The sequence below is a fragment of the Anthonomus grandis genome, chromosome 13, assembly GCF_022605725.1.
Source record: "Anthonomus grandis grandis chromosome 13, icAntGran1.3, whole genome shotgun sequence".
NCBI classification, from domain to species: Eukaryota; Metazoa; Arthropoda; class Insecta; order Coleoptera; family Curculionidae; genus Anthonomus; species Anthonomus grandis.
Window position 1 is genome coordinate 11,690,349 of NC_065558.1, and position 26,424 is coordinate 11,716,772.

Genomic DNA, 26,424 nt, shown 5'->3' on the forward strand with positions numbered 1-26,424 from the left:
CACAAACCATAATAATAGACATCTGACTAGTTTCAGTCCATAATTTCGACTCAAAATGAAAATTTCAACCACTTTCTTTAAGTTACAATTAATTTCCATTAGCAGAGATTCAATGACGTCATATCCATAGATCAATCGAAATCCGCAAGGCTCGCAAAGTTGCATTACGACATCGCCATATTTATTTCCATATTTATCACCACGTAAAGACCAACTGGTAGTTATGAGCGATTTCAACGCAAAAATAAAGTTGAGTTTCTGCAGCCGAATTCTGCGACTCACACAATCAAAGGCCTTGTATAAGTCACAGAAAACTGCCGCCGTGCATTCACCAGAATTCAACTTCAAGTAGAGGCTCTCGTAACCAAAAGGTTAAAAAGAGCATCGCCTGTGCCGACTCTCTTCTGAAAACCAAACTGATAGATGTTAAAAAATCCATGCCTTTCAAGAAAGTGCATCCATCACACGAGTCTTAATCAGTCTCCTAATCAGTTAGGCTCTATCAGTTGGCCTAAAATTTAGTGCACAGTAATATATAAAGTACAGACAATATACACATACAAGCCTTCTAACCAGAATGAATCGCATGTATCTGTCGTATTTTAGGCATATAGCTAGAAGTTCAGGAACATTGAAACGACTAATCATAGAAGGGAAAATAGAAGGCAAAGACCAGAAACCAGATCTCCAATTAGATGGGTAACCCCGTAAAATGAAACAAATCCTTAAATAAATATGAGACTGCATGACGCCGAAAGTATGCACAAGATAAGCAAGCATGTAATCAACTGTTGAATGAAATATAAAATGGTGTCACTACATTCTTTCGAGGATAATGGAAAGTGGAGGAGTAAGAGAAGAGAATTTGTAGTCATATTTACAGTTTCAATTAAATTTTTCTTACTAAAATAAACCTGTGAGAGAGGCTTGGCGAACATTTTAAACGTCTTAGCCCCATTTTAAAAGTAGAAAAGTATATTTGGCAATAATGTCAGGCAATGATTTGTGAGGAGCCGCTAAATGCAGCAAAGCACACAGTGAATTTTGCAGATTCAGCCGACACATATCTAATGGGCAAATTGTGAGGCTGTGAAGAATAGTTGTTCAATATTCTTCTAAATGAATCTTAAAGCGAGAATAACTATTATAACGCACGTAATGTTCGTATTTTACAGACACCCTATGGGCAAAGATGATTTTCACGAATGGCCAAAAAACGCCAGGAACCCTTAAATGCTTTAATAAACACAGAGTTGCCATTTTACCAACCGCTAAATACGGCCATCAACATATTGTTGGCTGGACCGAACACCTAAACGCAGCAATGATCACACTGTTGCCATTTTATATAAGTTAAGCTGACAGATACTTAATACGTAAATTGTGAGGTTAAGGAGTATAATTGTTCATTTACGGTTAAATGTAATCAAATATTTTTATTTCATGGTAAAAGTATTTAATAGCTTCTTTTTGGGTCAAATTGGAAATTTCCATTTAGAACTAAATACATATTTAAGTGGATGGTTTTCGCGAATGGCAGGAGCCGCTAAATGCTTTAATGAACTCAGCGTTGCCATTTTATAGAATTTGATTGACAAGTGACTTGCTTGAGGAAACGCTCAATGCAGTAATGAACACAGTGTGGCCATTTTATTTTAGCGGTTTTAATGATTTACATAGCTTTGTTTCTGTATGGTAATGGTAAAACTTAAAAGTTTTCCACAAAAAATTAACAATATTTAGTATCTTCCAACTTTAAAATTGATTAACATTCTTTAAAAATTATCCTAAAAATCTAGGGCATACCCTCATTTATCATGATTAAAATACAAGCATTTCTTAAATTTTTCATACATTTGCACATCTGACACATTTCGCGAATAGTAAAAAACTGGCAGCAACCGCTATATACTTTTCTGCACGCAGTGTTGCCACATTACAGACTTAGCATTGAGAAGTAAAACTAAACAGTTTTCCGAAAAAATCAACGATATTTATTAATATGTTTTAACACTTTTAACTATTTAACATCGAATAATATTCTTCAAAATTTATCTTAAAAAGGGAATAACTGGAGCGCTTTTACCCCTTTTATGGCTACTCTTTTGGAATACATCGCAGCAAACTTTTAGCGTTCCAAAGTAAATTAGTTCTATTAGGCTCAAGAAGCTAAATCCCAAGCAAAGACTTAGCAGTCCTCCTGTGTTAGCTAAAAGATGCGAATATATTTAATCTATAAAAGCATGAAATTGTAACCAAGACGATATACCTAATAATAAAATAAATATAAAACAGTTTTATAATTGCTTTCTATAATTGTTTTATTATAGTTTCTTATACATGTATATAAAACTGTTTTATTCCTGTTGCCACAGTTAAGTGGTTTAACAAGACAAATATTTTTTATAAACCGTAACTATTGGACGAAAAATGTGTGGTAAAACTTATTGGGACAGTTTTCCACATATTTTTCACACAAATTTGTGAAAAAACGTTTTGGAACAATTTTTCACAAAATTTTACATTATGTGACAACTTACAAAGAATTTCTGTAAATCCGTAAAGTTCGCTCTTAACTTCTTTACTAAATTGAGTTGACATGAAATAAAATTGAACTACTGCTATGTCGTTCCTGAAAATAAAAGATAAATGTATGGATTTTACATAAATAAGAACTTACACAAAATTTTCTGATGATACTGAAGAGATATCATCATTTTTTACAAGTGAAAGTGGGGAAAAAGACTTATGGTCTTCATAATTTATGGCGTAACATGACGGGAGGCAGAAGCAACTTGACCTAAAAACAATTAATGAATAGGTATGTTTATATATGTCAACTTATTATTTTAAATAAATATAATTTTTAATTAAAAATGGTCTTTTACCCGTTTCCAAGCGCAGTTTCCATGTCATACTTGGCTTGTTCCACACAAGGTTGATCAGATTTTCCACAATATTTCATCTGTTTGTTCTCTAAAAATTACAATAAAAATGTGTCTTATGTTTGGAAAGAATGTTCTACTTATAGACGTTTGAATATATTACAAAACAGTTTTATTTAATATACGCACAGATTGATATAAACTTTTAAATTCAGAAGCGCCTTTTGGAGGTTACTTATTTATTTAATAAATCCTATTAACAAATGGGCAAATAAGTACATAAATAGAAAAGTATGCTTAAGTAATTTAGCTAGTTACAGCTGAATAAGCCTAACTATTCCAAAAAATAAAACTGTAAGTATAAAGTTATGTTTTATCTCTTCACTTTTTTACTTGAAAAGTTCTAAATGAAAAAATTGATGCCGATTCTGAGACCTCCTTCAAAAATTGATTGACAGAATAAAAGCAAAACATCAGATTTATGGGTTTTCATCTGCTATCATTAATCGATGTGTTAGGTGATTGCAAAATGTAAAACATAGAGGAACTTGTCATACTTATTTAAGTTCGTTTGGACCTAATCCTAGAATCAGAAAACGACCTTAGCAAGCAGCTTTATACCTTGAGTCAACTGCGTTAGCCAGTAGAAAAGTTGATGTGATCAAGAGGAGTAGAAGATTGCCATCTGGATGACATCTATCTTCTGAAATGCGGAATACTTGTAAAAGGAAGCAAACTTTGGATTCCAGTGCTAGGAAAAATGTACCTAGTGCCAAATTACACGGTGCAGCTTATTCATTATTGTTAAATACAGGATTGGCCATTTAAATAATTCTTCTGTTGGCATTGCAGAAACTATGACAATGAGTAATTACAGGAACCCGAAGTGAACTTTTTTTGGATTTTTTAAACTTCAAGTTATTTTCTTCATATGAAACATTGATATGAAAATATTCTTAGTTTGAAAATATTCCAACACTGTATATTACCAGTCAACAATTTAAAATATATTTATATTTTTATGAAATTAGTCTTTATTTTCATTTATGATGATTTATGAAATTTTTTCCTTCAAGAAACGAAGTTTTTACAGACCTGCATTTAGGTATGTCAACTGTAGTATTTTTATTAGGGTGGGATGATTATCTTTATGGTAATGCTGTATTCGTACCATGTTTATATAATGGTACATTGTGATTAAATGCTTCCCGTTCTGTAGACGTTCATTCAAGATAAAAAACACTTAAGCTCCTTTCTTCAACATTTTAGATCCTTTCTGAAGTATACAGGTTTATGATTTAATAATGGATAAATTCAATAAAAGAGGATTTAAAAAAAAATCTTGGACACGTCGTTTTTATTTTCGAATCGGGCATATTTTGACACCAAATGTAAATATACAGGGTGTCGCGAGAAAATTATTTTTTTTTAATGTTTTTTTTAAACGTAACCTACTGCCTTTTCGGATTCCCTGGAAAAATCTGTACATCCGTAACAAAACCTGAAGAGAAATATTCCCAGTTCCATTACGTGTGTGCCTTATCTTTGTACATTTCATTTTTGACATAGCCCCAAAAAAATTAGTTCAATGGATTAAGGTAGAGTGACCTAGGTGGCCACTCTATTGCTCCACGTCTGCTCATCCACACGTTTGAGAAAACATTCAAGAATACAACCAAGTGATCTAAAAAGACATGAAAACGCTGTCCCGTCAAAGTTACTTCAAGAAATATGGTCCTATTACCCTGTTAATAATAATCCCTAGCCACATATTCACCTTTTCATAATTCTCAGAATGACTATCCCTAAACCATTAGTTTGCCAGGAACCAGGATTTTCAGAAGCTTAGTACCTAAAATGATGCCTATTCACTTTTTCATTCAAACAAAAAGTTGCCTTGTCCAAAAAGCATATATGTTTCACTAGTCTATAGGGTTATTATCAGTTCTCGTCTGGCAAAACTCGTTTCTGCGATCTATATCCTTCTCTAGTAGCTCTTGAAGTATTTAAATATTATAAGGGTTCCAGTTTTTTTTTTGTTAGAGTCTCTTTATGAAGCGTGGCAATCAAATGAGGTAAGTAGTTGAGAGGTTCGGATTTTCGTGTAATGAAATGCCATAAGAAACGCCAGTGCTTCCTAATCCGCCAAGATCCTTAACAGTTTTAGTCTCTCTTCTCTTAGCCTCAAGATAGACTGATTTACACGTTCTCTGTTCGGATACGTAGTGTTGAAGATTTTTCATACTTCGTTGTGTCTTTTGGTTTTTCACTACAGCCAAGCATATACAGGGTGTTTGAAAAATAGACGGAGATATTTCAATGGGTGATTTCTTGTAAAAAAATATGAGAAAAAGTTTCTGTAAACATGGGTCCGGACAGTTTTCAAGATACAGGGTCATAAATTTTTTTTTAAATATAATTTTTTTTTAATATTATAAGAACTATTTACTCGAAATTGAAATTTGACAGTATTACTTGTTGTATTAAGAGGTTAATTTAGCCCTAATTAGATTAAAATTATAAGGTCCAGTGGCGTCCCGGGGGACATCTTAGCAAATATTATTGGCAAAAAAATGTACGCCACTGCCTTTTTTTCAACTTTAATTATTATTACAGCATTTAAAAATACAACTTTTTTGCCTCTTGTATTTTTTTCGTATCTCACTTCGTTTCCGACAAAAAAAGAAAAAAACAGTTTTATTGCATGCAACTGGACAAAATTGGTTTATTAATTTTTGGTAAAAAAATCCCAGGTGCCTTAAAAAACAAAAAATCATTTTTGCATGGAAGTTTGACATTGACAAGTGTCAGTTCTCCTAGAAAAATAATTAATATTAATAAAAAATTAATATTTAAAAAAAAAATTATCACCCTGTGTCTTGAAAACTGTACATTTCCGGACCCATGTTTACAGAAATCTTTTCTCATATTTTTTTACAAGGAATCACCCATTGAAATATCTCCGTCTATTTTTCGAACACCCTGTATAATATTTCGATTCTCTGAGTCTCAATTGAACGCATTGTATACATTTTCAATAAACAATACAGTTGAACCTTTTAAATAATTGACACTTATTTCAACGCCATGTCAAATTCACAAACACAGATCTAGGTAATTGAAATCAATAATTATAAATAGTTATAGGATCCGGTTTGAAATGCTGTTAATGACTAATGTAAATTGTTATAATTATTATTTAAACGTAATTATTTCGTGAACAGTTGAAGATAGTTACAGGACATTATACGTGAACATGTCCAGAATTTTCCGGAGTATCCAATATGTTAAAAATATGCAGAAGGGTCCATTTAAGAAAAATATATTTTTCCAGTCACATTTTTGGGACAGCCTGTATATTTATATTTGATGTCAAAATAATCCCGATCCATAAATAAAATCGACTTATCCGAGGAATTTTCAAACAAAAAAAACATCTTATACTGAATTGATCCGCTATTAAATCACAATATAATCCGTTTGACAAAAGGATAGTGCCTATTCCGATATATAAATATTTAAACAATAAATATGCAGTTGAAAATAACTATTGCAAGATTTCTGAACATTTTTATCAGTTAATTTTTTTATTAATTTTTAACAAAGTAAGGGATCGCTTTCAGACCTTATTATCTACATTAAAAAAAAAATTATATTCGTACTTGGTAAATAATAAGGAACGCACTGGCATATCGAAAGGGTGTGGTTTGACTGGCATTCTTGCTTACAATTTCTCTGAGTGTAAGTCCTGAAAAAAAAAAGCTACATTAAATTCAAATCAAACAGGCTTATTTTCTGTTATTAGATTCTCTTTTTTTATATACCAAAAACATACTTAATTAGAGTTTCTAGGTGGCTAAGGTTAATTTTATAATCAATGGGGGATATTAAAAAGATATTTATTTCTTAGATAATTGATATTAATGAGCGACAGAACCTGTAAATGGTATTTTTATAGAAATCTTCTATAATTGATTACTTTTGATTCTACCTAGGTATTATATAGTATTTCAAATAAGCACCAACCAACAGTTTCTTATAGTCTTTAATATCAACAATAAATCAAGAAATTATTAGCATTTAAGCCACAACGAACATTTTTAGAAGGAAAATGCTGAGGATTTGAATGAATGGTGCCAAGTGAGATTGAAGGTGAATTTTAAAAAGTTTTCAAAAAAATCATTCAATACTTCACGTTGTTGCTTGGGCCCAACTTTGAAAAAGTTTCTAAAAATTGCAGAAATTAGAAAGGTATTTTAAATATTTTCAAATTATATATAAATTATATTTATAACATAATATGATCGTTATACAGGGTGTCCGGAAATTATGCGTCAGGATTTCGGTGGGCATGAAAATATACATTAAAAATTAATGCAACAAACTTCTTTTTTTCTAGTGTACTGATTTTCGCCAAATTTTGCATGCATGTTACTAGTGTTTCTTTGTATTCACCCTATTAATTTGACGCGTAAGTCAAATCAAAATCATCAAAATCTCTCGTTTACTTAGGTTCCTGTAAATAAGAGCTGAGACAACGGATTATTGACAATTGTGAAATAATTCAACAGAAGGAAGGCATATTCCCTGGGGATTTTTTAGAGGAATTAATTTATGTATTGAAATAGAAGGGCAACTTCTCGAATTTTTTTAATGAAAGTATTACTTAAAAATTAAATTAGGTGCGTGTATTGTGAATAGTTATTTTATTTAACAAATTACCATTTAAGAATGACTGTTTTCAAGGCTTGCTGTGTTAATTTTGAAAATACGAATTTTTAATTATTAAATGTACCTACGGTTAATGTTTAAAGTCGTTTTACTCGGAAACCGTTAATTCTACGATGATGCAACAAGAGCACCTTTTTAAACGATATTTTGATGCTGTTTACTAATTTAACATCCAAATTTATAAAAAGATTAAAACAAAAAAGTTCTAAGTCATTTTCCTAAGGTGAAGCCTTTTGTCATTGACGACTAGCGTCAAATTAATAGGGTCAATACAAAGAAACACTAGTAACATGCATGGAAAATTTGGCGAAAATCAATTAGACTAGAAAAAAAGTTATTTAAAACAATAAGCAAAAATACTTTTTTGACACCCTGTATCTTAATTTTGAGTTTTTCAAAATTTATGTAAAAGTTTGTTGCATTAATTTTGCATGTAGAATCGCCCACCGAAATCCTGACGCGGAATTTCCGGATACCCGGTATATTTTATTTTCTGTTTGCATGATATTCTAAGGCTATTTTTCTAAAAAAAGTTTCTTATGTCATAAATAGTTAGATCTATCTAATCAATGTACACACAGAACTGATGTCACAACCGTAAATTAATTCAAGATTATACAATTATCAATTTAGCATTACAATATAATAAATACATATAGTAAATACTCACTCACACGAAAATTCGATGGTAATTTAGGAGCATTTAATTAAAGTACGGGCGCAACAAAATTATAACAGCAACAATACAAACTTACAATTATATAAAAATTTACATTTATTTTAAATTAATAATTTTCACTATTTGAGTACCAAAACCAGGTCGACTTCAGTTAGTTTATATTCTCATCTAGTGTGAAATAGTGGATCTTAAATGGGAATTTTCGGAAACAAATTAAGATTTGTAAAAACTAGGATTATTGAAACTTTAAGTTATTAAAACTGTCTAAATTTTCGGGGTTTGGAGGATGAGTAATTTGGGTTTATTCATTTTTATCTACCTGGTATTAGCATCTAAGTTTTTTTTCTTTCTTGGTTTAACAACCATTTTCGCAATTGCGATTTATATATAAAAAATTTAACATTTTAATTTTTTCTGGCAAAGCGAAGTGAATATATAGACTGATGTAGAGAAAGAAACTTTGAGCTATTACTAGAGAAACTTAGATGCTTTTATTTTCGGAAGGGAGCCTAAGTACCTTAGATGTTTGTGTCTGGTTTTATCACTGTATTGTATTGTTTTTAAGGTATCTTTTTTAATATCACCTTAAAACTATTTTTTTAAAATAAAAAACTGCCTTATATTGAATAGTTGCATTTTGCTTTAAATAAAAGGTACGTAGGGTATAGTTTTGACTTTTTATAAATTATTTTTATTATGCATTTTTGGATTGTTTCCAAAGCTTGAAGATATACATCTAGTGCGTCACTCCATACTATTAAACTATATGTTATATAAGAATAAGCTAGAACCAATTCTAAGGTTTTTTTGTAAGATTATTCGAATTAGTTACTTAATTCTTTAAAACTACGAATCAAGCACCTCAATTTGATAATGGTGAGCCTTAGTATTTAATTTTTGTTTTTAATTTAACTTTGATTTCAGTGATATTTATGTTTATAGATTGTAAATGCACAAAACAAATAGTCTGGAGCCTAGTACCATTCCTTGTGGTACGCCACAATTAACTTCGGGTTCTATACTAATAATATTCTCAATTTGACCCTTTGTGTATGATTTGACACATAAGACTTGAATAGGTCGAAAGCAACTCCTCTAACACCGGTTCTTTTCACTAGTTTTAATAGTTTGGCATGGTCTCAGTGACAAATGCCTTTGGCTAAATAAAAAAAGACACTCTTTATCTTATTTATATCTTATTGGCGCCAATAGTATGTGGCAAAATATGGAGAAATTTTTCATTTATTTTTGGAAATTTTATTCAACTTTTCTTCTTACAGTTATTCATAAAATTGTTTCTTACAAAAAACCAAGAAAATTAATTAATCCATAGATCTAAAATCACAAAATAAAAAACAATTAAATTATAGTAATCCGAAACTTTATAAATCAATAGATCAAAAAATTTTAAACTCAATAAATCGAAACATAAAAAACCCTAAAATTTAAGTAAATAAATAATAACAAAATACCTACACATCAAAACCTATCATTTAACCAAAAACATACAATACAATATTTTGTTATCACATAATAAATTCATATAAAAAATAATATCTCAAGTAATTATCACACAATAAAACAGAAAAATAATATAACATCATAATCAATAAAATAATCTAGCTGTTATTGTAATGAGTTTTCCTATTTCCAATAAGATCTAAGACGAAATTATTCCTACCATATTAAAAAGACACTCTTAAAGACGATTTTAAAAACATAATTTTTTCACATCTTTTAAGCAATCGAAGATACTTGAAATGACTTGAACATTCTTTTAAATGTTTCCAAGTAGTCCAACGTCGTTCATTGAGTTATAGATGACTTTTAATGCCTAAAAATTACTTTAACAAAAATAAAAATTGTTAAAAATAATTCTTAAAGCACGAAAACATTATTTTTACTTAAACACACGTCGTTAAACCTTATTCTCTTTCTTCAAAATGAAGTTCAGTTGTAAATAAGTAGGTGGAATGAATACGCAATTTTTGAATATCAAATTGGTTTTTTCCAACTCAATGGAAAATACGTCATTAATTGCGTTAAAGCTACTTTTTTTGCTTTTTCTAAATTGTTATAATATTTTTAATAAGCTGACGATAATTACAGGATTTCCCATTATCAACAACTATCCCCGAATTTGTAACTAACGCAGAATACCATGTTAGCGAAACAAATGTTATTATATTTACTAGTTTTAGGTATATGAATTATTTCATCTTAAATTTAAAAAAAAAATCAACGCATTTCCTAAACTGGAATAACATCGAATTAAATTGTTTTAAAATTGTTTAAAAATTATTCACATTTTGCTTTACTCTAGATCCCCCCTGACTTAAATATTTCCAAAACCTGCATATGAGATCCCTAGTGGCAGATTCCTGAATGTATGTATTCACTAAATGCATGCAAAAATTGCATTTTTTAAGAATAAAATAATTATGTTATTTAAAACAAGCAAAAATGAGATGTAGGTAAACATACATAAATATATAAGTTTATAGGATAATATTAAAATTGATTCGCAATTTAATAAAAGTATTAAAACGCTTTTTTATATGAATTTAATTTATATTTTATTAAAAAAAAATAGATATATAATTCAAAGTAGTGGCCTTTTTAAGCATGAGTTTTAAGGTCAGGAAGAAATCTTTTATTTCTTTTTTTCTTGTAATATCTAAACCTGCAGATTAAAATACGTGGTTTCATTAATTTGTTTTACTCTGGACCCACCCCTGTGTATGAAAAGTTTTTGAAATATACCAGGAATCTTTTATATATTATATTAAAAACCTTTATAGGACATACAGCACTAGTGGAATATTCCAAGAACCAATATTATTGCTGGTTAGTGTTTTTTTTTTGGATGGGGAGGTCAAAAACGCCAGGAGGTCAAAATTTTTATATATTGGAGGCATCCAGTCACTTTTACATCTAAATTTAAAGTAATTTAAGTCTTTTATTTTCTAGACTTTTAGATTAATTTTTATTTCAATTCCATTTATTTTAAGTTACATTATTATTCTCTTCTATAAAAGTAAATATACTTTTTTGCATTTTGCAGGCATTAAGAATAGATTTTATGTCTTCCAGGCATTACAAATAATTTTTCATAATATATTTAACACATTTAAATTGTCTCCTAGATAATAAAGGTAATTTTTATTTCAGATCCTTAGAGACAGATTTCTTTTGCTCCAAACAGTATAGCGTTGCTCAAAAAACCTGGAGCAAAGAAGTACGAGAAATATTGGGACTAAAATTGTTTCTTAAAATCATCTGCAGAAAAATTTACAATAAATGTGAAGAGCAGATATACGGAAACCAGTTTGGTTTTATAAATGCAAAGGCACTCTGTGGAGTTCTAAGTTCTAATTCAGAGATGTTCTGAATTAGAACTCTAGTATTAGAACTCTGAATTCAGAGACGTCAACTGTGATGTACACGCATGTCTAATATATTATGAAAATATCGATATCCTGGAAGAGGTCGGCATGGACGATAAAGATATCAAATTAATTTCAAATCTTAAATTAAATCTAAATATTATATTAGAATAAGACAACATACTTGATTGGGATCAAATGGAACACGTGAAAATAAAACGAGAGATATGTCATTTCGCCTTGACATGGAATATGGAGGGAATTTTTATTATTATTATTTTTTAATTGTAAACTACATCTAATGCGGTTTTAAATACATTAGAAAACAGCAAAAAACAGAAAATACATAAAAATATAATAAAAATACGTATAAAGTCTACTATTATTACAAAAAAAATATACATATGTATAGGGTCATATTAATATTGAATAGTCATTTTTAAGGAAATAAAGGTCCTATACTAATATTAAGTAAAAAACGTATTTTTGCCATTTAAAATAGAAAAGTTGGTATCACCACCGTCTATAGATTACAACAATTATTAGTTGTAATCTATAGACGGTAGTATCACCTTCGGTAAAATAGGAGCACGAAAACACATTTTTAGTCAAATTTTATATAAAATACTAAAATTGTAAATAAAACACTATATGATGATTAAATTTTGCTTTATTTATACAGTAGAATTCCTCTTAACCGGTTACCTCGGGACTGCATACCTGGCCGGTCAATCCGAAGTGTACTTATATATGTGTACATAATACATATTATATTATGTTCATTATCTATGTTATGTACATATGTATATGTATTGAAGAGAGTATTACACATATATATGAACATAATAAATATAAAATAATAGAGAAATATTCTTTATATAGTTATGTATTTCATATACAAGAAGGTGCTACATCAACAAATATACATATGTATGTAAGTTTAATATGTAATGATTTTTTGAAAAAGTCTGTGATTTTCTTCTGTTTTTTAACCTTCAGTAAATTTCTGAATGCGATATCCCTCCATTTTCTAATCACCAAAACGTCTAATGCTGTTGACTCATGTTGCTGCTCAATGTATTTTAATGCAAGTTCCATTACATTTTTGGCTTCTTTATGAGAAATCGTTTTTTCCTCTTCAATGTCACTACTCTCATCATATTCCTCTGGTTCTTTGGTTGCTAAATCTATGATTTCTTCATCATTCAAAAATTCATTTTCAAGGTGATCGTCACAACTTATCATCCAATTTTCCACATCTTCTGGTTTCAATGCTTCGTTACCCGTTAACTTTTGAAGGTCTTGTAGAGTGGATTTGTTTTCTTCTTCTTCAGTCTCTGCAATATTCGAGATAGCAACTAGATTCTCAACATCTGGCCAAAGTTTTCTCTAAGATTTAATAAACGTTGAAGAGGGCATTTCTTGAAATGCTGTAGCTAACATATAGATAACGTCCTTGATATTGATCTTTTTGATGACTTCTAAAAGACCTTTGTCTTCACTCTCCGAGTGTAGCAGAATTTCAGAAACAAGACGATATGCCTGTATCGTCTTTTTAAGCTTTCGATCACTCCTTGGTCCATTGGTTGCACTAAGCTTGTCAGATTAGGAGAAAGATAAACTAATTTTATGTCATCTATATCGCAGTCATGAGGATAGGGTTGGAGCATTATCTAACACTAGAACTGCTTTGATAGGCAAGTTGACTCTTGCAACTCTTGGAACAAACTCTAAATTAAACCACTCTTTAAACAGGTCTGAATTCATCCACGCTGATTTTTGTGACTTATAATAGACCGGAAGGGACGATGGATTTAAGTTTTTGAATGCCCGTGGCTTAGCAGACTTGCCAATAACGAAAAGAGGAATTTTATGAGTTCCCGCTGCATTCAAACAAACGGCCACTGTAATACGTTCTTTGTTCTTTTTAAAGCCAGAGGCAGACTGTTCATGACTGCCTAGAAAAGTTTTTTCTGGTAACATTTTAATGTTTAGCCCGGTCTCGTCCATACTATAAACTTGTTCTGGAGATAATTCCTCTGTTTTAACCATTTCACCAAACTTAGTCTTGAATTTTGTCGCACCTGAAGTATCAGCGGACAGTTTTTCTCCACTTACATGTGCGAAATGAATTCCGTGTCGCTTTTTCCATCGATTAAGCAAACCATCACTTGCCACAAATTCGCCTTCATTATTAATCTTCTAGTGGATAGCCAGAGCTTTTTCTTTCAAAATTGGGCCGCCAATCGGTGTAACTCTTCGACATTCCTGAAGAAACCAGATCCACAAAGCTTCATCGACGAACTCGCAAATCGGGGTTTTTCTCGTACAACGGCTGCCCAGATTCTTATCAGATTCCATTTTCGAACAAAACTCCTCAATCGACTATTTCTTCGCCAGTCATTTATAGTGCTTTTTCCAACATTAAATTCTGCACAGATTTTCGCCACAGATTCACCATTATCAATTCGCTTTAACACTTTTAAACGTGTATCCATCGAAACCACAATTCTTTTGCGCTTTGCACTCATTGTTAAGAAAATAATTATGTTTTGTACGTACCCACAGCTAGAACAAACCAAACTGATCAAAACGACAAAATAATCCTATCCAACATCGTTTATAGTTCAGTTCACAGGGATCTCCCCGTAATAACGGGGAAATCCCAGCCGAATCGCCTCGCCGGTGAATTTCTCGGAAAATATTGCGTTGCGTTCGCCTGTTGTAAACATGCCGGTTAATCCGTCGACCGGTTATTGCGAAGCCGGTTAAGAGGAATTATACTGTATATATATTTGGTGGAAATCTAAAAATAAAACCAAAAACTATTTTTCCTGTGGATGTTTCCATTTCTTTTTTTTGACATCATCAGGATGCCTATTTAGTCTTGAGAATGACTGAATAAGAACCTGAAACATCGTTAGGAGCATTATTAAAACATAAATGCTGCTTAATAATATATATTTCTATTAGTGAGTGCCCCTAATGCCTTATTTACTAAAGTGCGCACATCAAAGTATTTAAATATAGTTTATCCTTTGAAAGTCCTCTGAAAGATGCATAATTTTCTGCCCTTCAAGTCTCATTTCATTCTCGATTTGCCCTTCAGGTCGTACTCGTTTAATACGTCTTTGTTTTTCCTTAACATGGAAACAAATAAGATGAATACTGGAAAAATAGACCAATTCTATAAGGCTTAAAAAACTGATTCCGAGGCAAAGGCTAAGGATTCCACCAAAATTTGCTAAAAAAAACCATATACAGATATGTTAAACACCCACTTATAAGTAGCGTTATAATTACATAAAATCTCAGAAAATCCATACAATATAGACTTCACTTGCCTTTGAGACAGTTCGTCATTGAAAAAAAAATGAACCACTGCAAAGCTAAAATTAAAAGTTTTAATTTTTAGGAATTTATTCATAACAGAGGGCACACACTTATCGGGTGCATTTCTAGATACATTTTCAAGATTTAATGTGAAAGTTGTTATTTTGCCAGATGATATGGAGTATTCGTAATTAACCTCGAAACAACCAGGCTTACAAGAACATTCGCCATCTAAAAAGCTAAAACAGTTCTTTTTTTAAAAATATTATTAACATTGTGGAATTTAAAAAAGGAATTAGAAATCTAATCGCAACTTAGAATATAGAACAATTTTTTCTTAATATACAATAGTATAGTAGAATACAACGCATTTTTGTTCCAGACATGTAAATCTCTTTTATGATTTATTTTTTTATTTCTAATTTTATAGTGATTTAGAGAAGAATTTAAAGTTTTTTAATAATTAAAAAATACAAATAATAATAAAAAAATACAAAAATTCTTACAGCAAATTGCATATTTAAAATTTTATTTATTTTTTTTAACTTTTTATCTGTTTATTTATAAATTAGGTCGGAGACTTTTGCAAAAATCGACAAAAAAATAAATATTAAAAAAAAACAAAAATCTTTATTAAAAAAAACTTTAAAACTCAAGTAGTAAGAAGTGATTCTTTGGTCTCGGTTATGATAATTTTAATATCCTTTTAATTAGACTTTTTTAGTGATTTTGACAAAAATTTAATAAGGTTAATAGAAAGACTTAGTGCATTAATAAAAACAAAAACTTAAATTGAATATAACAAAAATTTAAATAATAGAAAATTTAAACGTGTTACGGAGCTGCATCTTGCTATTTGTCTTTCTGTGTTTTTGAACTGAAATAGCCATTTCAGAGAAGCATAGCCAGTTCTAAGGAATCGCTGACCATACAAATATGTGTGGAAATGTTCAATAGCTTTTACTGCTGCCAATAATAATCTCGTCCAGTCACGCAATAGTTTCCTTTGGGGCTTTTCTAGTGTTTTACTGAAATAACTTGCTCGCCATTTTCATATTTTTGTGGAAGTACGGCTCCAATTCCAACGTTGCTTGGATCTGTATTCAAAATGAAAGTTTGTGCAGTATTCGAATTGCTTCTACTTTATCTGGATCAGTCTTGACACTATTTTTTGATATTACATGGTCGAGGTCAACATTTTTTAGTCAAGCCAAAGTTTTGTTTCAAGCGAGAATACGGTCTTTTTCTTATCTTCTAGATGCATTTTTATATAGTATCCACTATTCAGACCGAGCGTTGAAAACCCTTGTGAAACTGATAGCATGTCCAGGGTGTCACCAATTTTTGGTAACGGATAACTATCTTTCTTAATAATGGCATTCAATCGCCGATAGTCTACTCAAAATCTGATAAATCTGTTTTTTTCTTTATTAGTACATTTGGAGATGTCCAAGGACTCTGAGAAGGTTCTACCAGTCCTTGTGTCCTCATTTTTTAAAGCATTGAGAAAACTTCACCTTTAAATTTATTTCGGATTTATCAAATTAACTCTAAAAATTAAATTGATATTGAACACTGATTCTGCTCAAAACGCAAAAAAAAATCATATGGGTTGTCCTATATAAGCTCTTAGTACTAAACTTAAGTTACATTCGAATAATAGGTAACCGTGATAGAGTTCGATATTCGCATTTTTTTAAAACACAGTACGTTAAAAAAATTGAAACATCATTTAGCATATATCAAATAAACTCTAAAAATTAAATTGAAATCAAATCGAAATAGTAGCTAAAGTTATTGTATTTTCTTAATATGTTTGTTTAGCTATCAAAATCCTATGAGGTGCTTGTTTTATCGGAGTCAGTACTTCCCATGCCATTATCGTGTGAGGAAAACACCATATAAATATATTGTCTTGATACGTCACTGGACTTTTAATGCTAAACACGTCCGTCGCCATGGCAACGCGCACTCCCAATCAGGCCACAGCCAATCAGGACGAGGCGGAGGCGGGGCCAGCATTGACGTCCCTGATTTTTACTTTAAACTAATTAATCTTTTGAATATCAATACACCTAATTAAAATGAAAAATGGTACGTTTTGAAGTCTTATCAGGACCAACTTTTTTAACCCGAAACGGACGTACAATAATCGCCTGATTGCTTAATCGTCGTTGCCATTGTGTTGTTACGTTGTTTGTTTTTCGTTTTTTTTTAATCGTTTCTTTCTTTCTTAATTTTTTTCAATAAGACGTCACAATCATGACTGCCGCTACTTGGTGGCGCTACTTGGTGGCATGGCATACGCTAATATTCTCTCTTTATTTCAGGTGTTGATAATATCCTTTCAAGTTTACCATTCGAACCAAAATAGTAGATTCTTTACACTGTTTCGTAATATTCTGAGATAACGTAACGTACTCGGGCATTTCCAATATCTTTAAGTAGATGGTGCATTAGAACGATGTCATCAATATTCGATTATATACATCTATTTTAATCTGAATGATGCTTGTTCAGCTATCAAAATCCTATGAGGTGCTTGTTTTATCGGAGTCAGTACTTCCCAGGCCATTATCGTGTGAGGAAAACACCATATAAATATTTACTCTCTGTACGTCACTGGACTTTTAATGCTAAACACGCCCGTCGCCATGGCAACGCGTACCCTCGAGCCAATCAGGACGAGGCGGAGGCGGGGCCAGCATTGATGTCCCTGATATTTATACTTTAAGCTAAATAATATTTTAAATATCAATACACCTAAATAAAATGAAAAATGGTTCTTTTAATGGTACGTTTTGAAGTCTTATCAGGACCAACTTTTAACCCGAAACGGACGTACAATAATCGCCTGATTGCTTAATAGTCTTTGCCATTGTGTTGTCACGTTGTTTGTTTTTCGTTTTTTTGTTTTTTTTAATCGTTTCTTTTTTTCTTAATTTTCTTCAATAAGACGTCACAATCATGACTGCCGCTACTTCATGGCATACCCTAATATTCTCTCTTTATTTCAGGTGTTGATGATATCCTTTCAAGTTTACCATTCGAACCAAAATAGTAGATTCTTTACACTGTTTCGTGATATCCTGAGATAACGTAACGTACTCGGGCATTTCAAATATTAAGTAGATGGTGCATTAGAACGATGTCATCAATATTCGAATATATACATCCATTTTAATCTACTGAGCATTTATAACTCCTAAGAATAAGTAGATACTCCATGCTTCTTTGCCATAGAATTTTTGTGGCTTAACTTTTATCATTTGTATTCCAAGACAAAGAAGACATGTTTTAACTCTCTTCTAAGTCATCTCAAGATCTTCTCGAAGTTGTAAATCTCGTTCTTCTTGTTTTTCTCTTTGTTTTTTCTATTGTTCTTCTCTTTGTTTACAGTCTCTCTTCTCTTGTTCTACTCGCAACTCGTCAAACTTCTTTCATAGCAGCTCCATTAATTTCTCGGTCTCCATCTTGGCCTGACTTCTTGTTAATGGCGCCCACTTAATTGGGATTCTAGATATCCCACTTCTGATACCAATTGTAACGTAATTCAAAAACACATTCCTCTCTAGAATACACTTTTTACTGACAACGTGAAAACTCTAACCAGACTTGTTGATTATCGTTTAACTGTTTCCAAGATAAACAACAAATCTGATTAAAATGTCACGAAACGCGGTGTCTTTTAAAGACCCATAGAATGATTTAGAAATCTCTAGAATTTTCTACATTGGTTTTGCTGATGGAGATTAATAATTTTACGAGAATATTGATAGTCTTAGCAAGCAAATATACAAATTCTAGAAAATTTAAACTACAAGATTATTACTAATATATCCTAAACAACTTAAATTGGCGCCCAAATAAGGGCCGTCAAACAAGAATGATTGCTAAAAACTAGACACTATAGGTGAAAATAATACGTTAAACGTAGTAAAAAAACTTAACTAAACAAATTAAACTACAAAATTCGAGCAAAACAGTACAAAACTATAAAAATATTTAACGTATTTACATTTTAATAACAGTATTATTGAAACTTGTAATAGTGAAATAAGTATTTGAAAAGATCATTGGGGAGCTTATGAACAGTGGATTAAATATAGAAAACAATATATATTGCTGAACTAATTTCTAATCCCATATTCAACTTCCACAAAAAAAACACTGTTAATCGTAAAGTAGTTACCTTCCATTCTTTAAATCATCAACTTCTTTCTTAACTTTTTTAGTGCATTTATCGTTACCTTTACTGCAAACGTGATTATAAATATTTCCTAAAACAGAGAGAGATAGAAAAAATGTTAAAATAATTAAACAATAGCTTACTCGGCATGTTATGCGGTATACATCCGCAAGTGTTTAGGCTGACATTTGAATGACATTCTTGCAAACAGTTCATTTGTGTATAGGATCTGGAAAATTTTTGGATTTTCGGATTTTTTATTTAATATCACTTGAAATAACCGAATATAAGAAAAAACGTCTATAAAATGTATATTTTTTTCCAGCAGATTAATGGTGCCCATCACCGAAATATTACAATACATCGCAACAATATCATGATTTATCTAAAATTTCTTACTTTTAACATAAATGCCCCTTAGATATATGTGATAGTGTGAAATAAATAGGTTTTGCAATACTGGCCAATTTAACATATTTTTTTCAGAATCTTGAAGATCTACTACTAGAAAAATCTTAGGAATATCCTACTTAGATCCAAAACATTGGGATAATAAAGAATTAATTTAATTAATACATTTCAAGGATCTACTTGACGTATTATAAGTCAGATGAGTAAAACAAATTTGTCCTATACTGATAGGAGAGAAATATATTTACTAAAGGCGGAAAGAAGAAAATAAGGAGGGGGAGAAGGAAAAAAAGTTTCTTTGAAATATTTAATTAATTTTTCCTATGCAAAAATGAAACATCTCTGGGAATCATTTTTAATTTGCACTATATTGAACACAAAACTAAAGCAAAACAGGTTAGACAGGTGAATTTAGAATTATGAATACATTTTGCGTGCTTCTAGATAAAACATCCTTACTAAGTTCTAAAGATCTAAAATTAATCTCTTTGATTTTAATGATTTATCAAAATTCTATGTAGGATTTTAATTAACGTAAGGATATAGCGTTGTATTGATATAATCTTGAGATGGTTTGGATTTATTTTTGTTTGAACATTTTTTGTGCCTTTTATAAAACTCTTTTCCAAGTGCCAAAATGACCAATACAATGATTTCCGCACCACTTAAGAAACTGAATCCAGTGAAAAACCCAAGGAGACCTCCAAGGTTTGCTAAAATAAAAAAAATAACATAATTTTGATACATCTTGCATATAGTTACATATTTATTTACCAATTAAATCAGTAAGGTCGTATACGGGGGTTTTTATAATTTTGGTGTAACTGTTTTTGCTGAAGAAGAACGTCACTTTGGCATTATTTGCTCTAAAAGAAGATATACAAAAAAAATCTCAAAATAAGTTTCACATTTTTATACTATTTTTTGAAATTATTATTTTTTTTTTGGGACAAATCAAATATATCTTTCTTAAGATGGTATCTTTTTTGTGACTTCATTTTTTTATGAAAACTTTGCTTAATCAATCAATTATTTTTTATCCTTAAGAGAGTTACTTAATAATGATGTTTGTAGTGACAATTTGTGTTATTGTACAAGCGGTTTGGCTCTTTCATATATAGTTATTATTTTTAATCATAATCTAATGTGACCAATACAAAAGTATTATTGAGCCATTAACTGACTTATCCATTTAAGGCAGTCTAGTCTTGTTACTCAAAGCTATTGATCCAAATATTGATTTTTATTTCTAGGCAGTTAATACTAATAATAATAATAATATATTTATTTCAAATCACATAACAATAACAAACACTGTACATGAAATGAAATAATCTCAACAAAAAACATGCATTAGGATTATGCATGTTTGCGAAGTACAGAATTCTTAAGGATTTTTCATTCATGTATTTTAATACTATTAACTATTCTAATGCCATAACAAATAGAATTTAACTTTTTTATTAGCTGGTTTATATGGTATGACCAGTTAAGGTGTTCATTGATATATAAACCTAACATCTTGGCATTTTCGTTTACATTTAAATCATTATTGCCAAATTCCATTTGCAAAGGCTTTTGTATGTTACATTGTTTTGTTCAAAACATTATAATATTTGTTTTTTCTTTGCTTCAAATTAACCGATTTGTATTAAACCAGTATGTGATCATGTCAAAGAATTCTTCTGTTTTATTTAATAAATCTTTTAATGATTTACCTGTAATAATAATATTAGTGTCATCAGCATATTTAACAATCTTCTGGCTAGGTGAATTTATTAGGAGATCAAAATCATTAATAAATATTATGAATAATACCGGACCAAATATGCTGTCTTGTGCAATTCCTATATCATTAAATACACATTTAGAATAACCTGTTTTCCCATCCTTCGATATTTTTACTATTTGTTTTCTGTTATTAATGTAGGACCTAAACCACTTTATAACCTTATTTTCCTTTATGCCATATTTCTCTAATTTTTTTATTACAGGTCCCTAATCAAACAATCGTACGCTTTGGTTAAATCTAAAAGCATTCCAAGAGCAACTTCACCATTTTCTAAATGTTCTACAATGTTTTTAATGAACGCAAATATAGCAATTTGTGTTGATTTGCCTTTTAAGAAACTGTGTTGATTGTCACTAAACAGGTTATTGGAAGTAAAGAAATTAATCAATCTTGTGCTCATAGCTGCTTCAAAAATTTTTGAAAACCCCGGTAATAGGCTTATGGGCCTATAATTATTAAAATTATCAGAATCGCCTTTTTTAAAGCATGGATTTATTTGGGCAATTTTTAAATTTTCCGGAAATATTCCATATTTAACAGAATTGTTAATGACATCGCACAGAACATTATTGATTTCAGAAGTTGCTATTTTAATAATACTTGTAGGGATTTTAACTATTCCACTACTATTTTTATTTTTTAACCTATGCGCTATGTCACTAATTTCCTCTGGTGTAACGGGACTTAAAAACATTGACCTAGAATTTTCTTCAATTAAAGAATTAAATGGAATTTTAGTTAGGGAACCTAATAGATCTAATCTAGTTAAGTGATGGATTATTAAAAAGACAGTCATACATCAATATTTGAATTTCAACTTCAAGCACTTCAGCTATTTTATTATTCCAGACAACTAAGCCATGGATTGATTTTATTAATTTTAGGTAGTTCAGCTCAATCTAATGCTTTACTGTGATGCTCAAATACATTTCCTTTATTTTTATTGGTAATTGCATCTTAATAAACTTTTAAAAATTTTTTATATCCTTCGAGGCCTTTTAAAATTAGCTTATTGAAGCTAGAAAGACATGCGTAAGTAACGAGAATATTTCTTAACAGTTACTATTGTAGGTATGTGTTATATGAATCGATTTAAATCAATTAAAACTATATTTAAAAGCTCTTATACTCCTCGAGTAACTGGCTATCTACTATACAACTTAAAAAATTACTTTTATTACAACTATATTTTTTTTTAGAAAGAGATTTTTTTATACGTTATTATAAACTTTATTAATATTATATTCCCATTTTTGCATAAAAATTTACATTGTAAAACTTTATATGTTTGTTTCTTCTTATCCTTTAAAATCCAGACTCTGCTTCCAATGTATGAGTATCTTCGATATTCTAATCGAATTGATATCGAAGAGTATAGATTCCAAAAATGTATAGACTGTATATTTCAAAAACATTTTTAACATAATTTCAACTTTTTCGGAAAAACTGCCCTTGGAATTTATTGATTTTTGTAAGGACATATTTTAAATATTTACTTACTTGATATAACTACTTCTCTTGATCACATAGCTGACTTCATTACGAGACCTCCGATAGCCGTAATAAATGTCCGAGCAAGTACGTAAACAATTGCAATTATCCCTAAAATATTGTTAATCATAGAGTTTATAATACTCTCATTGCGTTTACTTACACTTCACCATTCTGCTCCTTATTCCATTCACGATAATCTACGTGGGCTAAAGAAGAGAAAAAATTTATTTTAAACAATAACTGATTACGTGTAAAATCAAACCTTTACTCCTAATTACGCAACTGCTGAACATGTCGCAGAGTTTTATGTTGTCACTCGTATTGCCATAATCTACAAAATTTTGTAAATTCATTCTTCTTAAATTTCAAAAATAAACAGATAAATACTTACGGATGGGTAAGTAAAAAGGAATACAGCCACAATGAGACAACATATGTTGCGCATAACACTCCATGCTGCAGGATTTTTTTGTATAATGTCTGAAATTAATTTTTACCAAACAAAATCCAGAAAAAATTGTATTTGGTTAAATGGAAATGTAATGTTTGTAACAACTCTGGATGCGCATGACGAATACAAATTCGAATAGGAACACACCGGATTTCACTTCGGCCGATTGCCGAGGCCAGTAAGTAGTTATTACTCGCTTAAAGATCTTAACAAGGAATCATCTCACGTGCGACAAGGATGGAACGAGCGCCAGACACATCTCGCGACATCTCGGGACATACGAAAAGTTGGCGAATATTCCGGAATTATGGTCTACTTAAGGAGCCCTCGCCGCTAGGAGGTCACAAATTTAGGTCTGAATATTGGCGCGACTTTTAAATCGAAATAAAGCGTAGACAATAAATTAAGTATATATTCAATCAGTTGACTAAGTATTCAAGATAATTCATACAGCAAAATATCTAATGATAGGGCTCATAGTAACCCTCAATCCGTCAACAAACAAAAATCTGTATATTCAAACATACCCTCTTCATCCCTATACAGTGCATCCCAAAAGTTATGTCTAAATTCATTTAAAATTCAGGGGTGTGTTCGAAAAAAAAACGCTCAGACCCGTCGATTTTTATTTTAAGTTGCGCATTTTTGTACGTGAACTTTGTATATACAGAGTTGATCAAAAATAAATTACGACCATCAACTTTATTTTTTCAAATGAAAGCACCTTTTTTTATTTCATCTTTGAATTTCGCGTGGAATTCTACGTATGTTTCATGCATCATGTCCTATACCTTAAGTCAACAGTTATCGAAAAAAAGACGATTCATGTAACAAATAAAAAAAAGAACAAAAATTAAGTTAAATGTTCAAAATGGTTGCCATTCACGGCTTGACAATATCCAAGGCGATCAATAAAGTCTCGTTGCACATTTTCAATCATTTCCGGAGTTATGGCGCGTACTTCTCTGCGAATTCTCTCTTTTAAGTCGTCTAGATTATTTGGCCTATTAACAAATACCTTCGACTTCAGATATCCCCACAAAAAAATCCATTGGTGTTAGGTCAGGTGACCTAGCAGGCCATTCGATGGGTCCTCTCCTTCCTATCCACCGATTGGGAAGGGTTTCATCCAAAAATGTACGCACCGTGGCAACATAGTGCGGAGGAGCGCCATCTTGCTGGAAAATTAGTTCTTCGTCAGGATAGTCTGGGTCCAATGGATTTGGAAATAAAGCTAGTAATGCTGAAACTAATTCAAATTGGAGAAAATCGAGATACACTTGTCCCGTTAAAGTCTGTTCAAAGAAAAAGGGACCTATTACTCGTCCGCGCACTATTCCACCCCACACATTTAGTTTTTGAGGGTACTGGGTGTTTACCTCCATCATCCAATGCGGATTTTCTGTTGCCTAATACCGACAATTTTGTCTTTTCATACTACCATGTAAACAGAACGTGGCTTCATCGGAAAAAATAATATTTGTTACTAAATTATTATTTAGATTGCACATGTTTTATAAGCGTTCACAAAACTCATTTCGCCTATCGAAATCGTCATCAAATAACTCTTGCACAGGAATAACTTTGTAGGGGTGATATTTGTGCTTTTTAAATATTCGGTGAACTATAGATTTCGCCATGTGTAAATTTGCTCCAATCTGCGACAGAGGAGTGCATGGATTTTCTTCCAAAGAAAGCAAAACGTCAAGTTGTTCATTTTCATCTCGAGCAGGACGACCAGACTTCGGCAGATCTCTAACATGACCGAATTCTCTAAATTTAGCCTCTATTCTACTCACCACCTTTTGACATATCGGAAGAAGATCAGGATGGATTTCATTGAATAATTAAGCAGCTTCTCTTTGAGTACGTGTTCTATCACCAAACCCAACCATGCACAGAATTTCTATTTTTCCATTATTTTTTATTTTATTATTCAGAATTTCTCGTTCCGTTAACTTTACCATTGTGAAAATCGCAACTTTGCTCGTACACTTCACACTTGACAATATCTGTTTGGCGTACAACTGTCATACAGTTTCTATGAAAATACACGGTCACCAGCCAACAATAAAAAAACACGAATGAATGGAATTTTACTCTGTATAAAAATTCTCAGAGATAAGGTGACTCGTAAGTCTTTTTTTCGATAAAAATTAAATAAAAATCGACGGGTCCAAGCGTTTTCTTTTCGAACACATCCCTGAATTTAGACATAACTTTTGGGATGCACTGTATATCCTATTCAAGTTCAACCGATTACAGAGTATCTATTCACTCGGCTTAATAAAAATAAATCTCAAATATTATCAGTTTCATACTTAATTATCCAAGCAAATTTAATTGCACAGCATAATATCCATTTATAAATTATATAGATTTTATGGTAATCCTGGATTCTCAAAAAGTAAAAATTTGAATATTCGAACACACCCGAATAATTGTGGTACCGATTACCGTGTATCTCTAGTTTGCTTAACAAAATACGCTATCAAATCTTACCACTTTTGACCCCTAATTATTCATATGTAGGTACAGTATAAACACCTTACAGAGTTAGGACAACACCCCTTAATTCACCTCACAAAGCCTAAAACGCCAAAAACACCCGAGAACTGTTACCTATCTCCGCTTTATGCCGATTATTGTTGACTTAGTTCACTTTGCAGGAATGTGTAAAATTTCCACGTGGAAATTCACTTCACTATTTTCTGTATACTACCTTTCAACCCAACCCATACCGCAGTATTGCACAAATATTGAGCGGATAAACTCAACTGTTGCTAGAAAATGGTTAGTAATAATATATTCTAGAGATGCATTAATCCGAGCACCCAAAATGACCAAACTTTATTTTAATTGCAATATTTACGTATACAACATAACCTAGCTTTTCAAAGTATGCTAGTTGGCAACATCGCGGCATGAAATGCCATCTATAAGTATTTATATTTAGTTTTGATTAAAAATGTTGACAATAGTATTTTGCAGTAAACACTGCAAAACTCTTGATTTCTATTGGCCCAAGCAACATTTACAGCTATACATTCTAGACTTATAAAGTACTCCATTG

General features: G+C 31.0%; 2 protein-coding genes and 1 long non-coding RNA gene across 3 annotated transcripts in view; all 3 read right to left on the bottom strand.

The window, feature by feature from the left end:
- Positions 1 to 2,037: 2,037 nt before the first annotated feature.
- The window catches only part of LOC126744026 (pickpocket protein 28-like), a 28,043-nt gene continuing 3,656 nt past the window's right edge, over positions 2,038 to 26,424 (bottom strand). Inside the window, exons 10-14 of the mRNA XM_050451337.1 lie at positions 6,548 to 6,633; positions 2,889 to 2,976; positions 2,681 to 2,800; positions 2,541 to 2,632; positions 2,038 to 2,209 (exon numbers count right to left, since the gene is read on the bottom strand). Of these exons, the coding sequence (XP_050307294.1) occupies positions 2,052 to 2,209; positions 2,541 to 2,632; positions 2,681 to 2,800; positions 2,889 to 2,976; positions 6,548 to 6,633 (544 nt within the window). The 3' untranslated portion in view covers positions 2,038 to 2,051. The remainder of the gene's footprint in view (positions 2,210 to 2,540; positions 2,633 to 2,680; positions 2,801 to 2,888; positions 2,977 to 6,547; positions 6,634 to 26,424) is intronic.
- Positions 14,670 to 15,204, bottom strand: LOC126744041 (uncharacterized). Its single transcript, XR_007663046.1, has 3 exons — positions 15,125 to 15,204; positions 14,985 to 15,070; positions 14,670 to 14,925 (listed from the first exon to the last, which is right to left on the bottom strand). It is a non-coding gene; the product is annotated as an uncharacterized LOC126744041 (long non-coding RNA).
- Positions 19,964 to 26,176, bottom strand: LOC126744033 (acid-sensing ion channel 5-like). The gene is made up of 7 exons (XM_050451346.1): positions 25,854 to 26,176; positions 23,292 to 23,380; positions 23,163 to 23,231; positions 23,061 to 23,106; positions 22,907 to 23,008; positions 20,389 to 20,480; positions 19,964 to 20,327 (listed from the first exon to the last, which is right to left on the bottom strand). Exons 2-7 carry the CDS (start codon positions 23,353 to 23,355, stop codon positions 20,140 to 20,142), a joined length of 561 nt encoding a protein of 186 aa, XP_050307303.1. The 5' UTR covers positions 23,356 to 23,380; positions 25,854 to 26,176; the 3' UTR covers positions 19,964 to 20,139.